The sequence below is a fragment of the Rhinatrema bivittatum genome, chromosome 10 (genome assembly GCF_901001135.1).
Source record: "Rhinatrema bivittatum chromosome 10, aRhiBiv1.1, whole genome shotgun sequence".
NCBI classification, from domain to species: Eukaryota; Metazoa; Chordata; class Amphibia; order Gymnophiona; family Rhinatrematidae; genus Rhinatrema; species Rhinatrema bivittatum.
In genome coordinates, this window is record NC_042624.1 from 123,649,700 (window position 1) to 123,669,815 (window position 20,116).

A 20,116-nucleotide genomic window follows, 5' to 3' on the forward strand; every position below is an offset into this window, starting at 1 on the left:
GAGAGGGTCTCAGAATAAGATGATCTTCTGTGGCATCGTATAAGCTTGAGAAGTTCCAGTACTCCCAACGTTGCCGCAGCTTGTCTCCATTTCAGATGGAACGAGGAGAAGGCCCAGGTGAATCACCAGGCCTCAGCTCTTTTCCTGAAGGGGAGGCAGTCGCTCTCTTGGCATAAGGTCAACAACATTTTGATGCAGAGTTTAGAGCTGAACAGCTGAATCCACAAATGCAGATTAGTCTGGAAAATATTGGGGGGGGGGAGAGACGGTAGAAGGGCCATTTGGGAGGAACTATTTTGTTTTACTGGGGTCCAGAAGAACTGAAGCTGGGAAGGGGAATCGGAGCCTGTGGTGTTGACCCATCTGAAGACAAAAGCAGAGGGTTTTCAGCTGAATCCTGCTCTGGACAGGGAGCCAGTGTAACTGACTTAAGATAGCGCTTATGTGCTACGTCGCTTTTGCTCCCACCAAAATTCAGGCAGTTGTACTTTGAGGGTACGCCAGACTATCCTGTATACAACATATCACACAGTAATGGAGGACTGTGGGTCTTCTCTTTTTTTTGCTTCTTGAATTGTATGATTTATTTTCTTTATATTAGAATCCAGGTAATTCTGTAGCAAAGTTTATGCTTTGTTATATAAATGAAAACTGATAAATATAAAGTTAAAAAAAAAGAAAGAATTAGTGAAGCATTTCTCCGTAACAGCAGCAGTATCTGCCTCCACCACGGAGGCCTGCAGGTCTGGGATTTACCGTGGTCAAGCATGCATCACAGAAACCAGGTTATGGTGATCAAAAATGATAAGGAGTAGGCAAATTTGCAAAAGGTGCATAAAGCAGGTCCTTACAAGCTTCCATTGTAAGATTACGGTTGAGTTGGACTCCCAGACCTCACACGGGTTGAAAGGGTCAGGACAGGCAGGCAGGTGTCCTTGTCAGCTGAGGCAGAGGAGGGGTTGAGTTTGAAGTGGTGGAGCCATTGGGTTACTACTGTGAGTCTGAGTTGGAACTGAGGGGGGGAAAAGAGAGGAGCAGCGCTCTGAAGGCAGCCAGAGAGGAGGGGGTGAGTGACTGAACCACCAGTATCAGTCCCCCACACCAAGGAAGCAAACTCAGACCTAGGCTATGCCCTGGCACAAGGGGCAAAGCCCCCCTAGGTCCAGCAAGAGCCATGAGACGGGACCGTCTCCTGCCAAGGGTAAAAGAGTCCAAATAAAAAAAAAATCCTTTACTGTTTTTTAACTGAAAGAATCCTAAATAAATAAATACAATAAATAGAATAAATAGAATACTACTACTTGCTTGATCCTCAGAGAAGAGAACACCAAAGGCTGAGTAGCCCAGATCAGGAGACTGCAGGGTGAGCTGATCCATCTGCTGGAGACAGACAAATGCTGAAGGGCTGCAGGGCAGGCTCTGTCCTGATATAGGAGACCCTTTCAGTTCTGGTCTGTCTCCACCTGCTGGACAGGAGGCTCCACCCACGGTCTGGTCTGATCCGGGTACGTACAGGGAAAGCTGAATAACTAAATGAAGTTGCAGATCGGACAAATAGCCCCTAGGTACAACACTACATAGAATAGGCTAGCACTCTGACTTTAGTTTTCCCCAGCAGGAGGGCGAGGGGCCAGTTGTGGCAGGATATTTAACATATTTACACTGTGTTGTCCCAGGCAAAACCTAACTTCTCATATATGCCCTGCAGACAGTACTCAAGCGCTTGATGGATTTTCAGCCACTCGTATCTTTTCTGGGCACAACTGTAATGTTGACAAACCTGGATTAACAGCAAATTGCACCATCTTGCATTGATTTGGGCAGTGGGGGATGCAATAGGTCCAGCTAACGATGCTACTTTTACAAAGTAAGATGCCATGCTCCTTGCAATTTGGTTATTCACCTGGGGGCAATTATTTGACTACTATATGGACCATCAAGCTAGTTCAGAAAACACAGAAAGACCATCTAGATCTTACCTTTACTCCCAAATACATAAATTATTCATTTCTGCAGTATTCCCAGGTATATGCAGCACTGAACAGACAGTCCCTGCTCTTTGGAGCTTACAATCTAATCAAGACAAAAAAGAAACGCACAGAAATAGGCTGTGTGTAAACAGGAAGGCCATGATTGGGAAGAAGTAAACCAGGGGGTTCAGTCTCATTCCCAGGCCGAGCTGGCAGGGGCCAATGAACCACTAGTCTGAGAGGACGTGGATGCAGAGGTTCTTAATTCCAAGGGTCTAACCATATGGCAATTTAAATTGACACAAACTGAGTTAATCTACCGGATATTGGGTTAGATATATTCCAGACTCAAGTGAGGCTTCACTACTAGAACCCGTGACAGGCCTACAACCGCTTTAAGTAAAGGGGAAGACAGGGGGAATTTGATGAGGCCTCTGCAACAAAGGACCAAAAGAAGAAATGAAAGGATGGTGGCATACTTCTCAAGCTTATGCCTGAAAGAGGAGATAGAGGCTCGCCCCAGTTCTAGTGAAAACTGTCCGTTTCTGGGAGATTCAAGACCTTCTCCCCTACCTCTCTACATATGGAGTAGCTATAGCTATGCAAAATTGTTATAGAAGGCTGCATTTATTAGGTGCTCTGTGCTGCTGCCCAATTCAAACATGTAAATAGAAAACACGTGCATTTTATTTTGCAAATAAAACTGCCGTCATGTTTTTCCCACTAACCTGAATGACCAATGGTTTGTTTGGCTAATAGCCTCAAAACTGGGTGGCAGGTCATTAATAAAGCAAAGGTGACTGCCCACTGCACGAAATAATCAGAAATAGGAAAAGAGGGCAGAGAGAACTTCAAATGTCGTTCAATTTTAGATTCAAAGGAGATTTTATTTATAATAGTCCAGATGTATCTTTACAGTTTTGTCTGTTCTACATTTACATACTTACAAGATTGTGATTTTGGGTCCCTGCCAACATAGTTTATTGTATGAAACAAGGTCCGTGTCAGGGGACAGTGTGCAACCCTTTATGAATTTGGAATATCTGGTGATACATCTGGATTATTATAAATAATTTGAAATTCTCTCTGCCCTGTTTTCCCATTTTTTTTTTTTTTTATTATTTGGCAGGTCAGTAAGCCATTATGTCCCAGTGTCTTATTTAGAGGACAGCTGCTTAACAATTTGGGACATAACCAGTTAAGGGCTATAGTTTCAGCTGGGATCTGGGAGGGAGAGAAGCAGGTGCCACATATGTGGTTGCTGGTGTTGTGAAACCGGAAAAACACTTGGAAATATTTTTCTATTTCCTTCCTCATTGTGATAACTGAATCTTTCCATCAACAACAAAGTTTATCCTGTAGAGCAGTAAACAGTGGTCTAGTCCAGCTCTATTCCGTTACTGATGTAACCTGCTTAACCACAATATACTGAACTGTCTTATTGCACACGCTGTCTCACCACTACAAGAAAATCGGGCTGACTGCACAAGAAAGTTTGAGAAACAAAACCTTCATTATAAAAGTGGAAAATGTTTGACAGCCAATCAGTGGATCCCCGTTTTTTTTTTAAATGTAGAACACAAGAATGAAACAATAGTAAAGACTGCTACATATGCAGCCAAGCGCACAAGTTTAGGAAACAAACTGCTCACAGCAAATTGGTGACAAGACAGTAACTATCAAGCATCTTGCAAGCAAATTCTTCAGAAATGAAAGGCTTGCCTTACACAGCTATCCCAGTTAACCCAAGCACACCGTGCACTGCAGAAGGAAATCTGGAAACGTTAAAACCATGCACAGCTATCCCAGGTAACCCAAGCACACCGTGCACTGCAGAAGGAAATCTGGAAACGTTAAAACCATGCACAGCTATCCCAGGTAACCCAAGCACACCGTGCACTGCAGAAGGAAATCTGGAAACGTTAAAACCATGCACAGCTATCCCAGGTAGTCTCAGTCTGATATGTAGTTGTCCTCTACCATAGCTTCTAGATCAGGAGCATGCAACCTTTTTGAAGTGCTGCTGCCAAAATTTAAATTGGGATTGTGTAATGCTGGTCCTCACGTTCCATAAGCCGGTCGGCACCCTGATACACCAGATTCCTTTCAAAAAAGCTTGAATATTTTGATTTTAATTTTCAGTTAAAATGTTGAAAAGTTATGTAAAAATGATTGAAACTGATGTTTTTCCTCATGCAAGAACAAAATTATAAAAATGAGGAGAGAAAAATGTCTCACGCCCTCAATATACCCCCCATTAGGAAAACAGAACATGCCAGGCTACTACAGAACCTCAAACAAAAACCACACACTAATTAGGATACCTCACCGCAGTCACACAAAAGCAAAACTTCACCAAATACAGAATAAAATGACCATAAAAAAGTATAAACAGAAACATGCAGACAAAAATAGACTGGAAATAGTGACAAGCCAAATTCTGCATGCAGTGCAACAATGGAAGCATTATCCTGCATCATAAAACAAACAAAATTAAGAAATATAAATCAAGAAAATCAGTAAAACCATATCAATAAATAATTATTTTAAAACAGCTGACAGAATGACATCCAATAATTAAACACACACTTTTTAAATTTTCCAAACACCAATAAAATGTTAAAAAAAAACAACAAAGACACATCAACCACCACCCAATAATAATTAAAACTTATAAAGGATACAAAACCCTACTTTCCATACCTGGAACTGGGCAGGAACCTTAAAAACCCGTTCGCAGCACACTTTCTCCAAAACCGGTTGCTTCCAGCGCCCAAACATCAAGTCACTAATGCCTTGTAAAGTATGTAGAGAAGACCAGGCAGCCATTCGACAGATGATCTGTGGAGAAACAAACTGCCATTCAACCCAGGACACTGTCTGCATTCTAGAGGAATGGATATGTAGGCTGTCCTGAAGCAGACAACTCTTGCAAATATAGTAAGAACATAAGAAAATGCCATACTGGGTCAGACCAAGGGTCCATCAAGCCCAGCATCCTGTTTCCAACAGAGGCCAATCCAGGCCATAAGAACCTGGCAAGTACCCAAAAACTAGTCTGATATAATAGCCTCCTGCAGCCATTACAGAATTGTTGCCTTGGAAGCCTTGTTCCCTTTAATCGCCACACCAAACAGACCTGTGAAAACTGTTGGTGACTTTCAAATAACATAACAGACAGACTTGCATTCAACAAATTCAGCTTCCTTACATGCGGAACAGAAGAGTCCAAATTCCAAAAAGCGGGAAGTTCCACCATTTGGCTGAGGTGAAAAGGAGATACCACCTTTGGCAAAAAAGGCACCATACGCAAAGATACCGCTTCCTCCATGATCTTCAGAAAGGGGCCTCTACAAAAGGACGCTTGAATCTCTGAATCCTCCTGGCCAAACAAATCGCCACCAGAAAGACCGCCTTCAGGGTAAGCTCCTTCAGCAAGGCTTGACTAGTGGCTCAAATGGAGGACCACAGAGAATCACAAAACAAAATTAAGGCTCCACAAGAGTCATGCTCACCTTACAGAAGGCCACAAATGCTTCACATTTGTCCGGAAACTGAGTATACCCGAATGCAAAGTCAAGGACCACCCCTGCACTTTACCTCAAAAACACCTCAAGGCTGCCATATGGACCCTTAGGGAGTTGAATGCAAGACCTTTGCCAATCTGTTTTGTAAAAATGTCATATTACCAAAACCCAATGCCCATAAAGGAGCAATCCCCTCCCTAAGCACCCCATTTCAATACCCTGACAAACTAATGTGGAAGGCCTTCTAGCCTGTAGCAAGGTCATAATGATTTCCTCAGAATATCCCTTCAAATGCAGACTCCTCTCAAAAGCCAAGCTGCAAAACAAACATGAGCTGCCTGATCCAAGAAAACTGGACTTTGATGCAGCAGCCAAGGAAGGTGCCCTGGCTTTGAAGGACTGTCCAAGGCCAGATTTATCAAATCTGAACCATGATCGATGCAGCCATTCTGACCGTGCTGATCCTGCTATGTCGATGAAGCTCCACCATCTGCAGAGGCCCCCCTCCTAAGATCTGCTGGTCCTGGCACCCGAAGGCTCAACCCAAAAGGAGCGAAGACTGGTAAAGGTAAAGCTCCAGTTTGCCTCTGTTTCGTCCAAGTCTGCCTGCCGACAGTGGGGACCTGCAAGGCTCCTCCAACCCTGCCTTGGCCCAAGAGTTCACGCCTGCAACACCTTGTTTCCAATGGATTTGTAGACCATGGGGCTTCCTCTGCCGACCTGAGCCGCTTGCCCCTGACAGATGGCTCCTCAGCCCGTCAGACTGGCATCGGTGGTTACTACCACCTAGTCAGGGACTTCCAAATCCATGCCCTGCTCCAAATTGGCTGGAGAAAGCCACCAGGAGAGACTGGACCTAGATTCTCCCTGCAGTGGTAGCAGACATTGGAACTCCTCCAACTGAGGGTTCCAGCGGGACAGAAGTGAACACATATGTGCGAACGCCCAGGGAACTAGATCTAGAATAGACATCATAGAAAGGACCTGCAAATAGTCACAGGTTTTAGGTACAGGAAGACTCCATAACCTTTAACTTTAACATTCTCTCCTCTGAGAGAAGCACCCTGGGTGTGGACCCAGTTGCTTTTTGGCAGATTCCGCACCATTTTCATAACTTGCTGAACAGAACTCCTTCAACTTTTCTCAAATGAGCCAGTCGTCTAGATAGGGATGCACCAAAATGCCTTCTCTCCAAATAGCTGCGACTACCACCATCACCTTGATGAATGCATGCAGCGCCATCACAAGTCCAAATGGGAGTGCTCGAAACTGGAAATGTTCTCCCAGCACCGCAAAGCAGAGGAGTTTCTAATGTTCCACCTGTAAGAGAATATGGAGATATACTTCTGTGAGGTTGAGGGGACCCAGGAACTCCCCTTTGCAGATGGCCGCAATAACTCAACGCAGGGACTCCATCCATAACCACGGAATCTTCAGGGCCAGAATTTACCTTTTTTGAGAGCTAAAATGGGCCGTCAAGTGCCTTCTTTCTTCAGGACCACAAAGTAGTTGGAATAGCTCCCTTTTCCCTGGTCCCCTATGGGTACCAGAACTATCACCTCCAGGGGTAGTAGCCGATTTAGCGTGGCTCAAACCATGTTCAGTTACCATGGGAGGTGCAAAGTGATATCATGTAGGCTTCGTGGACCAAATGAGCAAATTCTAAGGCATAACCCTCTCTCATGACAGTCAGCATCCACTGGTCCTTTGTCATCTTGGTCCGTTCTTTGAAAAAGAGGGCCAATCTCCTCCCTGTGATCTCTGAGGAAGAATGGACCAACTGCATCTCATTATGTGAATTTACCTCATCTGGCCCCAACCAGAGGTTTCCGGAGCAATTTTGCATGACCCTCAAAAGGACAGCAACTTGCCAGACCGCTCAAGAGAAGCAGCCCCTGCCGGAGAGATCTCCTCACCTCTACCTCTGACTGCCCTGGAAGTTCTTCCTGTTCCCTTTCAGCTTGTCCTCTGGCAATTTATGACCCAGGGACTTGCCCAAGTGCTTCACCAGCTGATCCAAGCCTTTACGAAACAAGAGCTTGCCTTTGAGAGGAAGACTGCCCAGCTGAAATTTCAACAAGATATCCGCCGACCAATTATGCAACCACAAACGATGCCTGGGCGAAACTAAAGACACTATATTTTGGACAACTTGCACAGCAAGTCTTACAAGGCATTGGTGATATAGGCTACTCCCACATACAAATGCTCAACCTGCTTGGTGGAGAGAGAAGACCCAGCACCTTGTACTTGAAGTTGCTGGACCCATCATAGACAGGTTCGTGCCATGAAGCTACTACTGCCATGGATGCCCATATGCCCAATACCTAAACCTCAAAACATTTTTTTAAGATGTATTTCCAAGCTTCCTGTCCTGCACATCTTTCAGAGCAGCTGACCTCACCACCAGAATGGTAGTTCTCTTAGTCACCACTAAACAGACGCATGATCTGGAAAGGAACACGATGAGTGAGGTTATCAAATTTGTGGATGATACAAAATTATTCAGAGTAGTTAAATCACAAGCAGACTGTGATACATTACAGGAGGACCTTACAGGACTGGAAGATTGGGCATCCAAATGGCAGATGAAATTTAATGTGGACAAGTGCAAGGTGATGCATATAGGGAAAAATAACCCATGCTATAGTTACACGATGTTAGGTTCCATATTAGGAGCTACCACCCAGGAAAAAGATCTAGGCATCATAGTGGATAATACTTTAAAATCGTCAGCTCAGTGAGCTGCAGCAGTCAAAAAAGCAAACAGAATGTTAGGAATTAGTAGGAAGGGAATGGTTAATAAAACGGAAAATGTCATAATGCCTCTGTATCGCTCCATGGTGAGACCCCACCTGGAATACTGTGTACAATTCTGGTCGCCACATCTCAAAAAAGATATAATTGCGATGGAGAAGGTACAGAGAAGGGCAACCAAAATGATAAGGGGACGGAACAGCTCCCCTATGAGGAAAGGCTGAAGAGGTTAGGGTTGTTCATATTGGAGAAGAGACGGCTGAGGGGGGATATGATAGAGGTTTTTAAGATCATGAGAGGTCTTGAATGAGTAGATATGAATTGGTTATTTACACTTTCGAGTAACAGAAAAACTAGGGGGCATTCCATGAAGTTAGCAAGAGGCACATTTAAGACTAATCGGAGAAAATTCTTTTTTTCACTCAACTCACAATAAAGCTCTGGAGAAAGGAATATAGGACAAGGAGTGGGTGAGGGATAGAAAGGGGGAATGCAGGGTACAGAGTGGATTGGGGGAGAAGGGAATGCAGAGGAAGTGAAGAGAGTGGGATGCTGGGCCAGAGGGGAGAGAAAAGGGAGTGCTTTGCTGGAGCTGCCACTACCAGAGGGACTGCCATCATGGAGAGGTGGGGAGAGGGGCGCAATTCTGAATTTAATGTAACTATTCTGAATTTAATTCTGAATTTAATCTAACTATTCATTACACGGTTAAGGTTTTGTTAATTGTTAAATTTGTTAAATATAATTATTATTACTTTCAATGTTCATTGTAATAAGGTTAAATAGTTGTAATAAGGTTCAATGGCTGATTGTTATTGTTCAATGTTCCATGTAAAAAAAAAACCCCGGTCTAACCTCCCAGACCAGGGCAACCTTTTCGTTACTTGTAAACCGGATTGATTTGTATTGTATACAGGAATTCCGGTATATAAAAATTAAAAATAAATAAATAAATAAAATAATTTCTGCCCCAGGCACAGAAAAAGCTGGTCCTAGTGCTGAATCAGGTCTAAACGTCTTACACGTTTCTAGGGGGCTGGAAGAGGGGATGTCCACTATAGTGCTATGGAAAATGGGTAAGGCTGAAAAGCAACCTAACACATGTTCTCACGTCCGTCCATATTTGATTATTCCAACCTATAAAGAATCCATTTCTTTATAGTACAGTATAGTTCAGTACAGCTCCCTGATATGAAAGTGAGATATGAACAGTAAATATTTCAGCACTGACATAAGAGGATACACTGAGCCACAGTACCATGCATGCCATCATGTATCTGACATGTTCATTCTTATTTGCTGCCCAGAACTAGGAACATTTAACTAGTTACATGCAGGGCAACTCAACTGTGCAAATGCTTCAGATCAAGTTAAGTTCTGCAATCTAAATGTCCAACATTTGAAGGCTACCTTGCTAATGGTTCTAGTACTGAGAAATATGCAAATGAAAACGTTATGCTGCCAGTGACCAGACTCACTGTATGCAGTCTGATTTCCTACCTTCCCCAAAGGGATTAGATCAAATAGTAAAGCCAGCAGAATGAAGAAATTTGATTTCTAAACTCAACCAGCCGTCTTGAGGCCAGACCAAGATACAGTGCTATATGCTCTGTGATCCTCAGCAGGAGAAATGGATGGGGTAGCTGGCAGTCCTGCTAAATTGGCAAGGGAAGGAATCAACTCTTGGAGACAACAGCTAAAGCCATTTTGCTTTGCCCTATGGACTGTATCCACTAATGTACCGTATTACATAAATCATGCTATTCTGGCAGCAATTCCAATCTACTGGAACTCATTGTCAGCTTATTGTTTAAAATGATGTTAAAGGCGTATCTTTTCCAGCAGGCTTTTTATTAATGGATGTTGGTGTACCTGTACTCTGATGGCATGTCTGCTTATATATTGTCTTATTTTAGTTTTTACTTTAAATGTCAGTTATTTTAGTTTTATGTGATTTTTATAGATTGATAACTGTATATTTGTGTTTTATGCTGTAAGTTGCCTAGAACATTTCATCGGGCAGCTAATTAATAAATATTTATTAATAAAAATGCAATGCAATATAAAGTAGGATAAAAAGTAGCATAGGAGAGCCCTGCATCTCTCTCTCTCAGAAGCACTTCGTATATGCGAGGATAATGCAAGAGAAAGATCTTGGAGGCTGCACGTAATTGTTTACCGTAGCATGGAGAACAGATAGAAGACAGAACACCCACCTTGAACACGTCAGAGAAGAAGCCACATCCAATTTTTTCACACGTGAAGTCATCAAGTCGTGTAAGTCTGGAAAAGGCACTAATCAGGGCTTTGTAGGAAGAGGGGCAAATCCTGCCCCCTGAAGCAGCCCCATCGTTTCCACCCCCCCCATCGAAGTCTTCAATGCGCTCCACGCGTGGTGGGAAGCCAGCTATTGAGTTACGTTTTTTCCGATCCATTTTAAAAGAAGGGCCGCTCTTATCTCAGCTTCTTATGCCATTTTCTTCTGGCTTGTACTGCTGGCAGAATGAAAAAAGAAAATATTACAGCACATCCTGCAGTTTGTACTAAAGCAATGCCACTTTGTTTTCAATGAAGGCAACAGATTCTATTTCAGCCGTCCAGGTAGCTCGGACTTTGAACTATGAACTCTGCCAAGCTAAAGAGCAGCACAGTCCTGCAATCAAATCAAGGACATTTCCTTCTGTGGTTTATATTAAAAGCATGTATCAATTGTGACCAACCCATTGGACAACCAATCTGCCAGGCAGGGATGGGTAAATCATGCCTGTGCTATCACTATTGCTCGCACACACACACACACACACACACACACACATACATATACACACGTCCTTTGTACTTTATCCAGGAATGTCACAAAAAGCTGCAGCCTCTTGAGCCAGCAGTCACATGTCAAACCGTTGTTAAAAGCTTGGAGATGGCTATGCAAGGTTTCTACAAGCTCCATGTTATGAAGAAACTCAAACCCCTACTCCATGCACATGATCTCCGCACAGTCATACCAGCGACCATCTGCCCAAAATTGGATTATTGCAACTCCCTTCTTCTGGGCCTTCCACACGCCACCATCAAACCACTTCAAATGCTACAGAATGTGGTAGCCAGAACCTTCACTAACACCCGCAAATCCGACCATATTACCCCTGTCCTCAAAGACCTTCACTGGCTCCCTATACCCTCACGTATCCTCTTCAAAACTCTTACCGTTATCCACAAAACATTATACAATCACAACTCCAACTGGCTTGAAGAGCCTCTGCGTTTCATCCTCCACAAGTAGTACCCTCCACACCCCCTCATCTCACCTCCACGAGGGAGCGAGCTCTGTCAGTCGCAGGACCCACCGCTGGAATGCTCTTCCCACTGAACTCCGCACTGAGCCCTGCCTGTACAAATTTAGGAAAAAACTAGAGACCTGGCTCTTTCAGCAGGCATTCCCAGCATAGCTCCTCCAGCTCCTCCTTTCAATCCCTCCACCATGTTAATATTATGTTAATTATTTTATTACATTAATATTATATTAACTTCTATTATGTTATTACGTTTATTATTATTCTACACTACATTAGATAAGTTTATATTTCATGTTATTTGCATCCATTGAACCATCTTCCCGTAATGCCTTTGGCCTTGTTAATCCCCCTCCTTGTTGCTGCTCTCCTCCCCCGTTCGATGAATTTCTCTCAGTTCCTTGTAAACAGATATGATGTACCTACGAATGTCGGTATAAAAAAGTTGTTAAATAAATAAAACAAACAAACAAACAAACATCTTCACTATAAAACCTCTCCATTTTTGCCATTTCTGGGTAACAGTTTCTTCTGGGTGGTTAACACAAGGGGTTTTTCTTGAGCGAGCTCAGAAGGATTTGATGATAGTCCCACAGCTCCTAGACTCTACGGTCGATTTTTTACTTTTTTCTGACCTACGGGAGCTGTATCTCAAAACAATTATTTTGTTTTTTTGCAACGTAGGCCCTAATGTTCAAACCCTAGGACCCTGCTCTTTTAAGTCCATAGCAAGGGGTCTCCAATATTCAAGATTTTAATGTTCAGCATCCCAGCCGTTGTACTTTATTCACTCTCAGAAAGCTTCATTTGATTATCAGGATTTATTACATCATTGGCAATAAAATGTACATACTGCTTTAATGACTAAACAGCTTAGTGGTTAACCCAGCAATATACTAGTATGAGAAACTTGCATTTCTTAGTCAGTTTCACATTTCTCAACATTGGCTGGCTTTCCTTCCCGTGAGCTTTGCTTGAAATGCTTGCTGGATCCTGGAACCATACTTTTTCGTCTTGTGCAGATACCCAGAACTTTTGGCACACGGTTTTGTTTTATCTGACCAAGATTGTGGGACTCAGTTCCTCGTAGCCCAGCTCTGATTTTGTTTGAAGACTTTTCTTCTTTCCATGTATGCAATAAATAGATAAAATTGTGGTTAAGGAAAGGTTTCCAGCTTCACATACTCCAGGAATGCATTGTGTACTTTAGTTATGGAAAATTTCCAGGCAAAATGGTCTTCAGCCAGGCGTAGAGTAGAATTTTTGCAGATTTGGTTTCCTTACTTAAACTCTCTACCTTGCAGAGCACAAAGCCAAGTCTAAATGATCTTGTTTATAATAAACCCTGGCTTGGCCACATCTGAAAAGAAGATACTGGGCTTGATGGACCTTTGATCTGACCCAGTATGGCAAATCTTACGTACTTATATTACTCTTGGGGATGAATTCTTGTGTTTTTCTATTCTATAGGTTCTTATATGAATTGGAGCTCTCTATTTGGTTATACATGTTTAGTTTGTTTAAAGGTTCTTTTTAGACAGAACCCACCATCCCACGTCATTTTGATTTCTGTATCTTTATGTTTACATTTTTAATCAAAATCACAATTAACTTTGGGAGAATGCCATAAAAGGGCATAGGCTTAACAAGAGGGGCGGGGGAAGAAATATTATGTAATAAATTATATCTTGCACTGTCTTGATTTGTATACACTTTTTTTTTTTTTAATTTGCACCCCCAATCTGCCAGAGGACGTCACTGCTTTGCTAATACTTGTACTATGTGCAGCATTTGCATTTAAAAATGAAGCTTGTTAGACTAGTTGGCTGTCATCTAAGTCAGAGAGGTAAAGCAGTCTCATTAAGGCTATAGCATCCTGCCCAACAAACTGGAAATACTGAAAGGGCTATTTTTTGCAGGAATCACAAGCTGAAGACAGAGCGTGTTTGGCTCTTTAATCTTCACTCTCAGCCCAGAAACCCATTTAGATTTGCTGCACAAACCTGGTCTCACACAGCTCCTGTCCCTAGCTTGAAATATGTCTGCTGGGAGAGCAAGCAGCCGATGTCACAGGCAGCAGAGTCAGCCTCTCATTTCCTTTGTATTCCGGCCTGGAAAGCAGGCGTGAACAGGCAGTCTCTGGAATTCTTCATATGTAACCTAACTCTTTACATCATGAAACTTATAATAAACATCGAAAAACCCAAAATAATAATCATGGAACAGAAACCCAGCCCCTCACCACCACACGCGCGAATCAAATGACACCTATTTCCCCAATTACACATACACGCAACCTTGGAGTCATCATCGACAACCAACTATCATTCAAGAACCACATAAAAAACTAAAATTAAGGAGGGATATCACAAGCTTACTCATTCTAAGACGTCTAAAACCATTTCTAACACCAGAGGACTTCAGAACTGTACTTCAACTACTCATATGCTCCAACCTCGACTACTGTAACTCCCTACTACTCGGACTACCATTCTCAAACATCAGACCACTCCAAATCCTACAAAACACAGCCGCCAGAACCTTAACTGGAACGAAAAAAAAAAAAAAAGAACATAACACCGATCCTTATAGCACTACATTGGCTCCCAATAAAATTCCGTATTGAATACAAGACTCTGACCATCACACACAAACTAACTCATAATGAGCAAGCAAAATGGGCAGCCATAAACATCAGCCCTCACAACCAACCACGAAACCTAAGATCAAACAACAAAGGCCTCCTAAAAAATTCCCTCCATCCGCACAGCACAACTCACAAAAATACGAGAAAGAGCATTCTCTCTCACCAGCCCCAAAATTTGGAACACACTCCCGACCGAACTAAGGATGCAACCCAACCTAAAAGAATTCAAGAAAGATCTAAAAACCTGGCTGTTCACCAAGGCATACAAAGACAGCCCCATCACAACTGACCTCCTAACCGGAAATAAACATGACCACATCCCTCAGACGACATAACTACCTGAACTCTCATTTTTGCTAACTGTAAACATATCCACTCCAATTATTACCTACTAACACTGTTAATGTTACCTCGATCTATACCATTATCTGACTTTCTGATACCTGCCTCTAAATGTACCTGCATATGTTTCAGTTTACTAGAATCTTAATCTTTGTTTTTCCCATTTAAATTGTCTGTCTCCGATTGAAACTTGTAAACCATTGTGATGGTGAAACTGAACGACGGTATATAAAGCTCGATAAATATCAAGCAAGGACATTAACACTTAAGATGGTTGTTCCAAAGGCACTTGCATGGCAGACTTTACACAGGCACTGGACACAGCAAGACAGAGTATTTTCCAGAGGTGGCAGTAGCTGATTTACCAAATTCAAGGCTAGAACAGCTCTGGATACCTAAGTTATGATACTTGCTGTTGACCCAGAATAACATAGCAGGTAAGGAGAGATTGCAAGGAAGAAGCTTCAAGGAGTAGAGAGGCAGAAGGAAAAGGGAGAGAAGACAAGTAAATGAAGCCAGAAGAAGACAGCAAAGAATGAAAAAAGAAAAAAAACGGGGAAATATATGTAATCAAATTATTCCCTGGTTCCTAAATGTTCTTGCTATTCACCCAAGTTTTCTACATTCACCCACTTTTTGTGGTTTGCTTACAGACTGAAGGAATGACAATACAATTACGTCTCAGATTTGTTGAGAGGCACAAAGGATGACGAGTGACCCCAGGGCAACACATACCACTAGAGCTGTAAAGCTGCAACAGACATTTCTAGTGACATAAATCCATATTGCACTGTGCTCTGTCCATGACTAGGATTGTGCCCTCATGAAATGTGCTCTCAGCCCCTCCAAGTCTCTTCTTCTTTTTGAATATAAGCAAAGGTGATTGCCTCCATAATCTACCTTGCAATGGATGCTTTTGCGGCTTCCTTTCCCTTTCACCGACCTCCAAGGAGGATGAACAGCCTCTGATCTCTGGAAGGCATTCATGACTTTCATATAGCTAATCAATGCCTTACACATACCTAGAAACGCATAAGGTCTCTCTTGACCCTATGCACTCTTATCTCCTGAACACAGGCAACAATATCACTTGATTTTGATACCACCTTCGGGAAAAAGAAAGGCATTAACCAAATAGTGATCAAGTCCTTCGTAACATCAAATAAGGATCTTTACAATACAATGCCTGGAGCACCAAAGTTCTTCTGGCTGGACAGATGGCTACTAGGAATACCATCAATGTTAGGTCCTTGACTGACGCCTCCCTCAGTGGCTCAAAGGGCTACTGCTAGGGATCTCAGCACTAAGTTCAGATCCCAAGACGGACTCATATGGCAGAATGGAGGCCACATATGTTTTAACCTCTTGAAAAAAACATGCTACATCCGGGTACAATGACAAAGAACAAACCCCAGTCTTCCCTATTAGCATAACAATGCTGACACATGTACCTTTAAGGAGTTTAGTACTAAACCCTTCTCCAAACCAACCTGCAGAAATTCTAAGATTGAAGCCAACAGGGCTTTAAAAGGGGACAGACACTCAGTACAGCATCAGGACCCAGTCGTGGCTCAGAACCCTACCACTTTTCCTTCTAAAATAGGGCTGCAATATAAAGGCCCATCTAGCCTGTCCATTTTACTTCCTGATATAATGCCATCGACCCCGGTGACCTCAGGCTCTCTCTCCACCTCTTTACAACCAGGGATCCTCTCTGCCTCCCTCAGGCCTTCTTGAATTCAGTTTTGTCTTTGCAGCCTCTCGCGAGAGGCCAATCCTTGCATCCGCCTTCTCTGTGAGGAAACTGCCTAATGTTAACCCCACGTTTACCATGACCTCTTATACTAGATTTTGCACCTCCACAGGGACTGGGCCCTGCCCCTTTGTTGAAGTAAGAAAGATGCAACACAAACATGAGATTATATAAAAGATGTATTACTTGACAGTTATCACAAAAACAAATGCTTAAAGGTCCCATCACATACACAAAACCCGCTGTTAGTCTGGGTGATGTGGCCATTAAGCATTGCTTTTTGTGATAGCTGTCAAGTAATAAATCCCTTTTATGATCTCTTCTTTGTGTTGATTCTTACCTCAAGGAACAAAGATGAAAGTTATCCTGAACAGATGGGCAGGGCCCAGTCCATGTAGAAATTAATTCTAGTAGGACAGGTCATGATAGACTCAGAAGTGACAGATTTCTTCATGGAAAGGGTGATGGGATGCATGGATTGGCCTCCCAGAGCCCTTCCTGCTTCTGCCACAGAGCAATCACGATTCCTAAAATGGAAATCTGAAAAACTGTAAGAGACAAACTGTATTACTCCAGTACTGTCTGTTCCCTGCTTAGCCTGCATGTTAGCCTTCAGGTTGATTTAAACCTTCTTTGTGTAAATGTTAGAATTTTAAAGCCGCAGTGTGCCTGAGGCAATGGCTGCCACTTGTTTACACAGCAAGGATCTGCAGACTGAAGCCACAGCTGCTGGAGAGGAACTGGCTCAACAGACCCAGAGCTCTCCTGTTGCACCATACTCTTACACAAATATCAGAAATGCTCAAACTGCTTTTTTACCAAATCTAACTCAATTTTAATTTTTTTTATTTTTTTTTAACATTTATGTATTTATTTGCAGTATAGGCCACTAATGCATTAGCTCAAAGTGGCATACAACTCAACATACACAATCCAGCATGAATGCATAAAAATGTATAAACAGCATTAATAAAAACAAACCATAATATATTACTTAAAACCTGCATGGTAGAACACAATCGCTTCAAAGACTGAAAATTTAGACAAGTGCACTAAAACATCATGCTAAAAGATGTAATCCAAATTAAAATTATTAAAAACGCCCATTTAAAAAGTGTGTTTTCAGTGCAGATTTCAACAGCTTTGGGCACCCAATCACCCTGAGTTCCTGAGAAAGAATTCCAAAGGCTGGGTGCTGCAATAAAAAAGGCACAGCCTCTAGTGGCATGAAGACTTAATGGGAGGAATATCTAATAATGCCCTTTGTGAGGACCACAGACTTCTTATTGGCTCGTATGCTTGGAGTAATAAAGTTGCCCATGGCAATGTTTTTAAAGTTAGGAGTTTGTGGGTCATCATGGCAACTTTGTACTTTATTCTCCAATGGACAGGTAGCCTAAGACGACTGACAAGAACAGGTGAGATAAGGTCGTTTCTGCCTGCATTAGTAATTAGTCTAGCTGCTGAATTCTGCAACAGTTGCAGTGGTTTGCTTAATTGAAGAATCAGGGAGGCCAATGTACAATGTATTACAGTAATCTAGTGCAGTCAGCAATACTGCCTGAACTACCGTTCAAAAATTGTGCAGGAATAAAAGCGGCTTAACAAGCACGATTTATAAAATCCAGGACATACCAACACTAATCTGAAGTATGCAATCCAGCTTGGAATCAGCGAGTACTCCTAAGGTACATGCACTCTTTGAAATACAAATTGAAGTGCCCTCAATTTGAATGGGCAAGGGGACCTCAGTTAAATCCTTGTATTGAATAACTATATTTTCAGTTTTTTTGCAAAGTTCAGGGCTAGCTTATTGTAGTTAAGCCATTGTTTAATATTATTCATGCAGTTAGAAATTGAGGCCGAGGTATCAGGCCAGGATATGGCCAAAGGGATAAAAAACTGGACATGGTCAGCTGAAATACGTTAGCCAGAGCATAGAGTAGCCATAACTAGATACCTGTTACAAAAAATACCACACACACACACACACAGGTCAGCAGCAGTGAATATTCATCTTAATGTCAAAGTGGAGGAGTGCCCTCATGGTTAGAGCAGCAAGCTACAAGCCAGGGTTCAAATCACACTGATGTGCCTTCCAATATTGGGCAAATCAAATAAAGGGTGCAGAAATTATGCACAAGAGTTCAAAAAGCATGCAAACCCAAGTTAAAATATGCATTTAGCCTTTGGCATCAGCTGAGCACACATTTTAATTGGTAAGGGGAAGGAGTAGTTTACAGAGAGGGAACAAGAACTGGCACTGCAGGAAAGGAAGGCACAGAGCAGGGGAAAAAAAAACTGCCTTACCCTTCTCCTTCTCTGCATATAAAATAAGATTTATGCATACAAACAATGGCTTGAAGCACTAAAACCTTTTGTGCACATTAAGCATATGCAAAGAACGAAAAAATGTTTGTCCCATAAATCCCTACTACAGATCCTGGCACCCCTACAGCACCTGAATGTAATCTTCTGTGAAGCGTCAGGCAGAACATACACCAAATACAATAAAATATAAAACTGGATTCTGCACATAGGCAAACTGTAAGCCTGGAAAGTTTACTCCACGTCTGACTAGGAGTGCAAGCTAATGCCATCATTAGCATGGGGCTTGCATGCGAGGGCGCTAACCGGATGCACGTTGGGTTTTTATATTCTGCCTTCTGTGGCACTTCAGAGTAGATTGCATTCACTTTATACAATCTAAGGGCCCCGTTTACTAAGACTTTTCTCCAGTTCTGAGTCTGTAGGGAAACACCTGAGGCAATGAAGGGGGGGAAGTGAGCCGCTGCTCTAACCAGTGTGCAGAGTAAAGTTTGCGCCCGAACCATGAAAGTGTGCGCTGTGCCGAGCGCACCTTCGTACATCGGCCCCACACTTTACGCACGGGACGCAGCTCCGGGCAGTCCCAGCCCAGCCCCCTCTCGGAGGTCCCCACGCTGCTCCCCAGCGAGGGGGGCGGGGAGCTGGCCGAGCACGGGAGAGGGGGGCGGGGGGCTCACTTACAGCGCGGGTCCCACAGCTCCGCATCCCGCCGGCGCCCTCCCGCCCGGCGCGAGCCGAACCCCCGCCACCTACCCAACGGCTGCGTCCGGACACCGGCGCGAGCCCACCGCCACGGCACAGGAGGAGCGCTCCGAGCCAGGCGCCGCCCCCTCTCCGCAGAACGCCGAGCCTTTCCACCAATCGGGGGACAGGGGCCGCTCGCTGTCCCGGGGAGCTCAGCCAATCCTTCCCGCGCAGTCACGTGGCGCACCCCTGACGGCCACGCTCACTCTTGCATAATTATTGTTTTCTTTCTAGCGCTGGAAGTTGAGGGATATCGGCGGAAGCCAATAAGAAATTAGGACAACAAGCTCGCGGTTTCCGCCCAGCCAATAGCAAGTAAGAACAAAAGGAAAGTGGCGGAAGCCTGTACAAGAGGAGCGCGTTCGTATTATTGCTCAATGCTTGTGTGAACAAAAGGAAGATTAACCAATGGACGGGGGGCTACGTGACTGATAGGCAAATCAGAGGGAGGAGTGCCTGGCGCTCCATATTAGGCGGGAGATGAGCACGCGGTACAGGGTGGGTGTGCGCACGTGGGGGATCCCGGAAGGGGTCTCTGGCTCCCCCCCGCCTCCTCTGACTTCATGCTGAGCTGCTGCTTGGCTCGGGGAATCTCATCCCAGGCAAGGCTGCCTCTTACTCCTGCCACTTGTCAGCAAGAGGTAAAGAGGCAGGGAAGCAGAGTAGGAAGGGAGGGGGCACCTGGGGCTGGCTGCCTGTCTCTGGAGAGAGGAGGGGCGAAAGCATGGGGAGGAGAAAACGAGAGAGTACTTGTGGGG

The 20,116-nt window shown here is 43.5% G+C and overlaps 1 protein-coding gene across 4 annotated transcripts in view; it reads right to left on the reverse strand.

Annotated features, from left to right (window-relative positions):
* Window positions 1-19,590, reverse strand: part of LOC115099718 (dual specificity testis-specific protein kinase 2-like) — a 129,179-nt gene extending 109,589 nt beyond the window's left edge. Inside the window, exons 1-3 of one of the 4 annotated variants that reach the window (XM_029617488.1) lie at window positions 19,368-19,590; window positions 10,471-10,746; window positions 4,674-4,811 (exon numbers count right to left, since the gene is read on the reverse strand). In XM_029617488.1, coding sequence (XP_029473348.1) covers window positions 4,674-4,811; window positions 10,471-10,689 — 357 coding nt within the window. In that variant the 5' untranslated portion in view covers window positions 10,690-10,746; window positions 19,368-19,590. Of the gene's footprint in view, window positions 1-4,673; window positions 4,812-10,470; window positions 10,750-19,295 lie in introns of all 4 variants that reach the window. The other 3 variants (XM_029617486.1, XM_029617487.1, XM_029617489.1) reach the window with 3 other exon arrangements.
* Window positions 19,591-20,116: the final 526 nt, after the last annotated feature.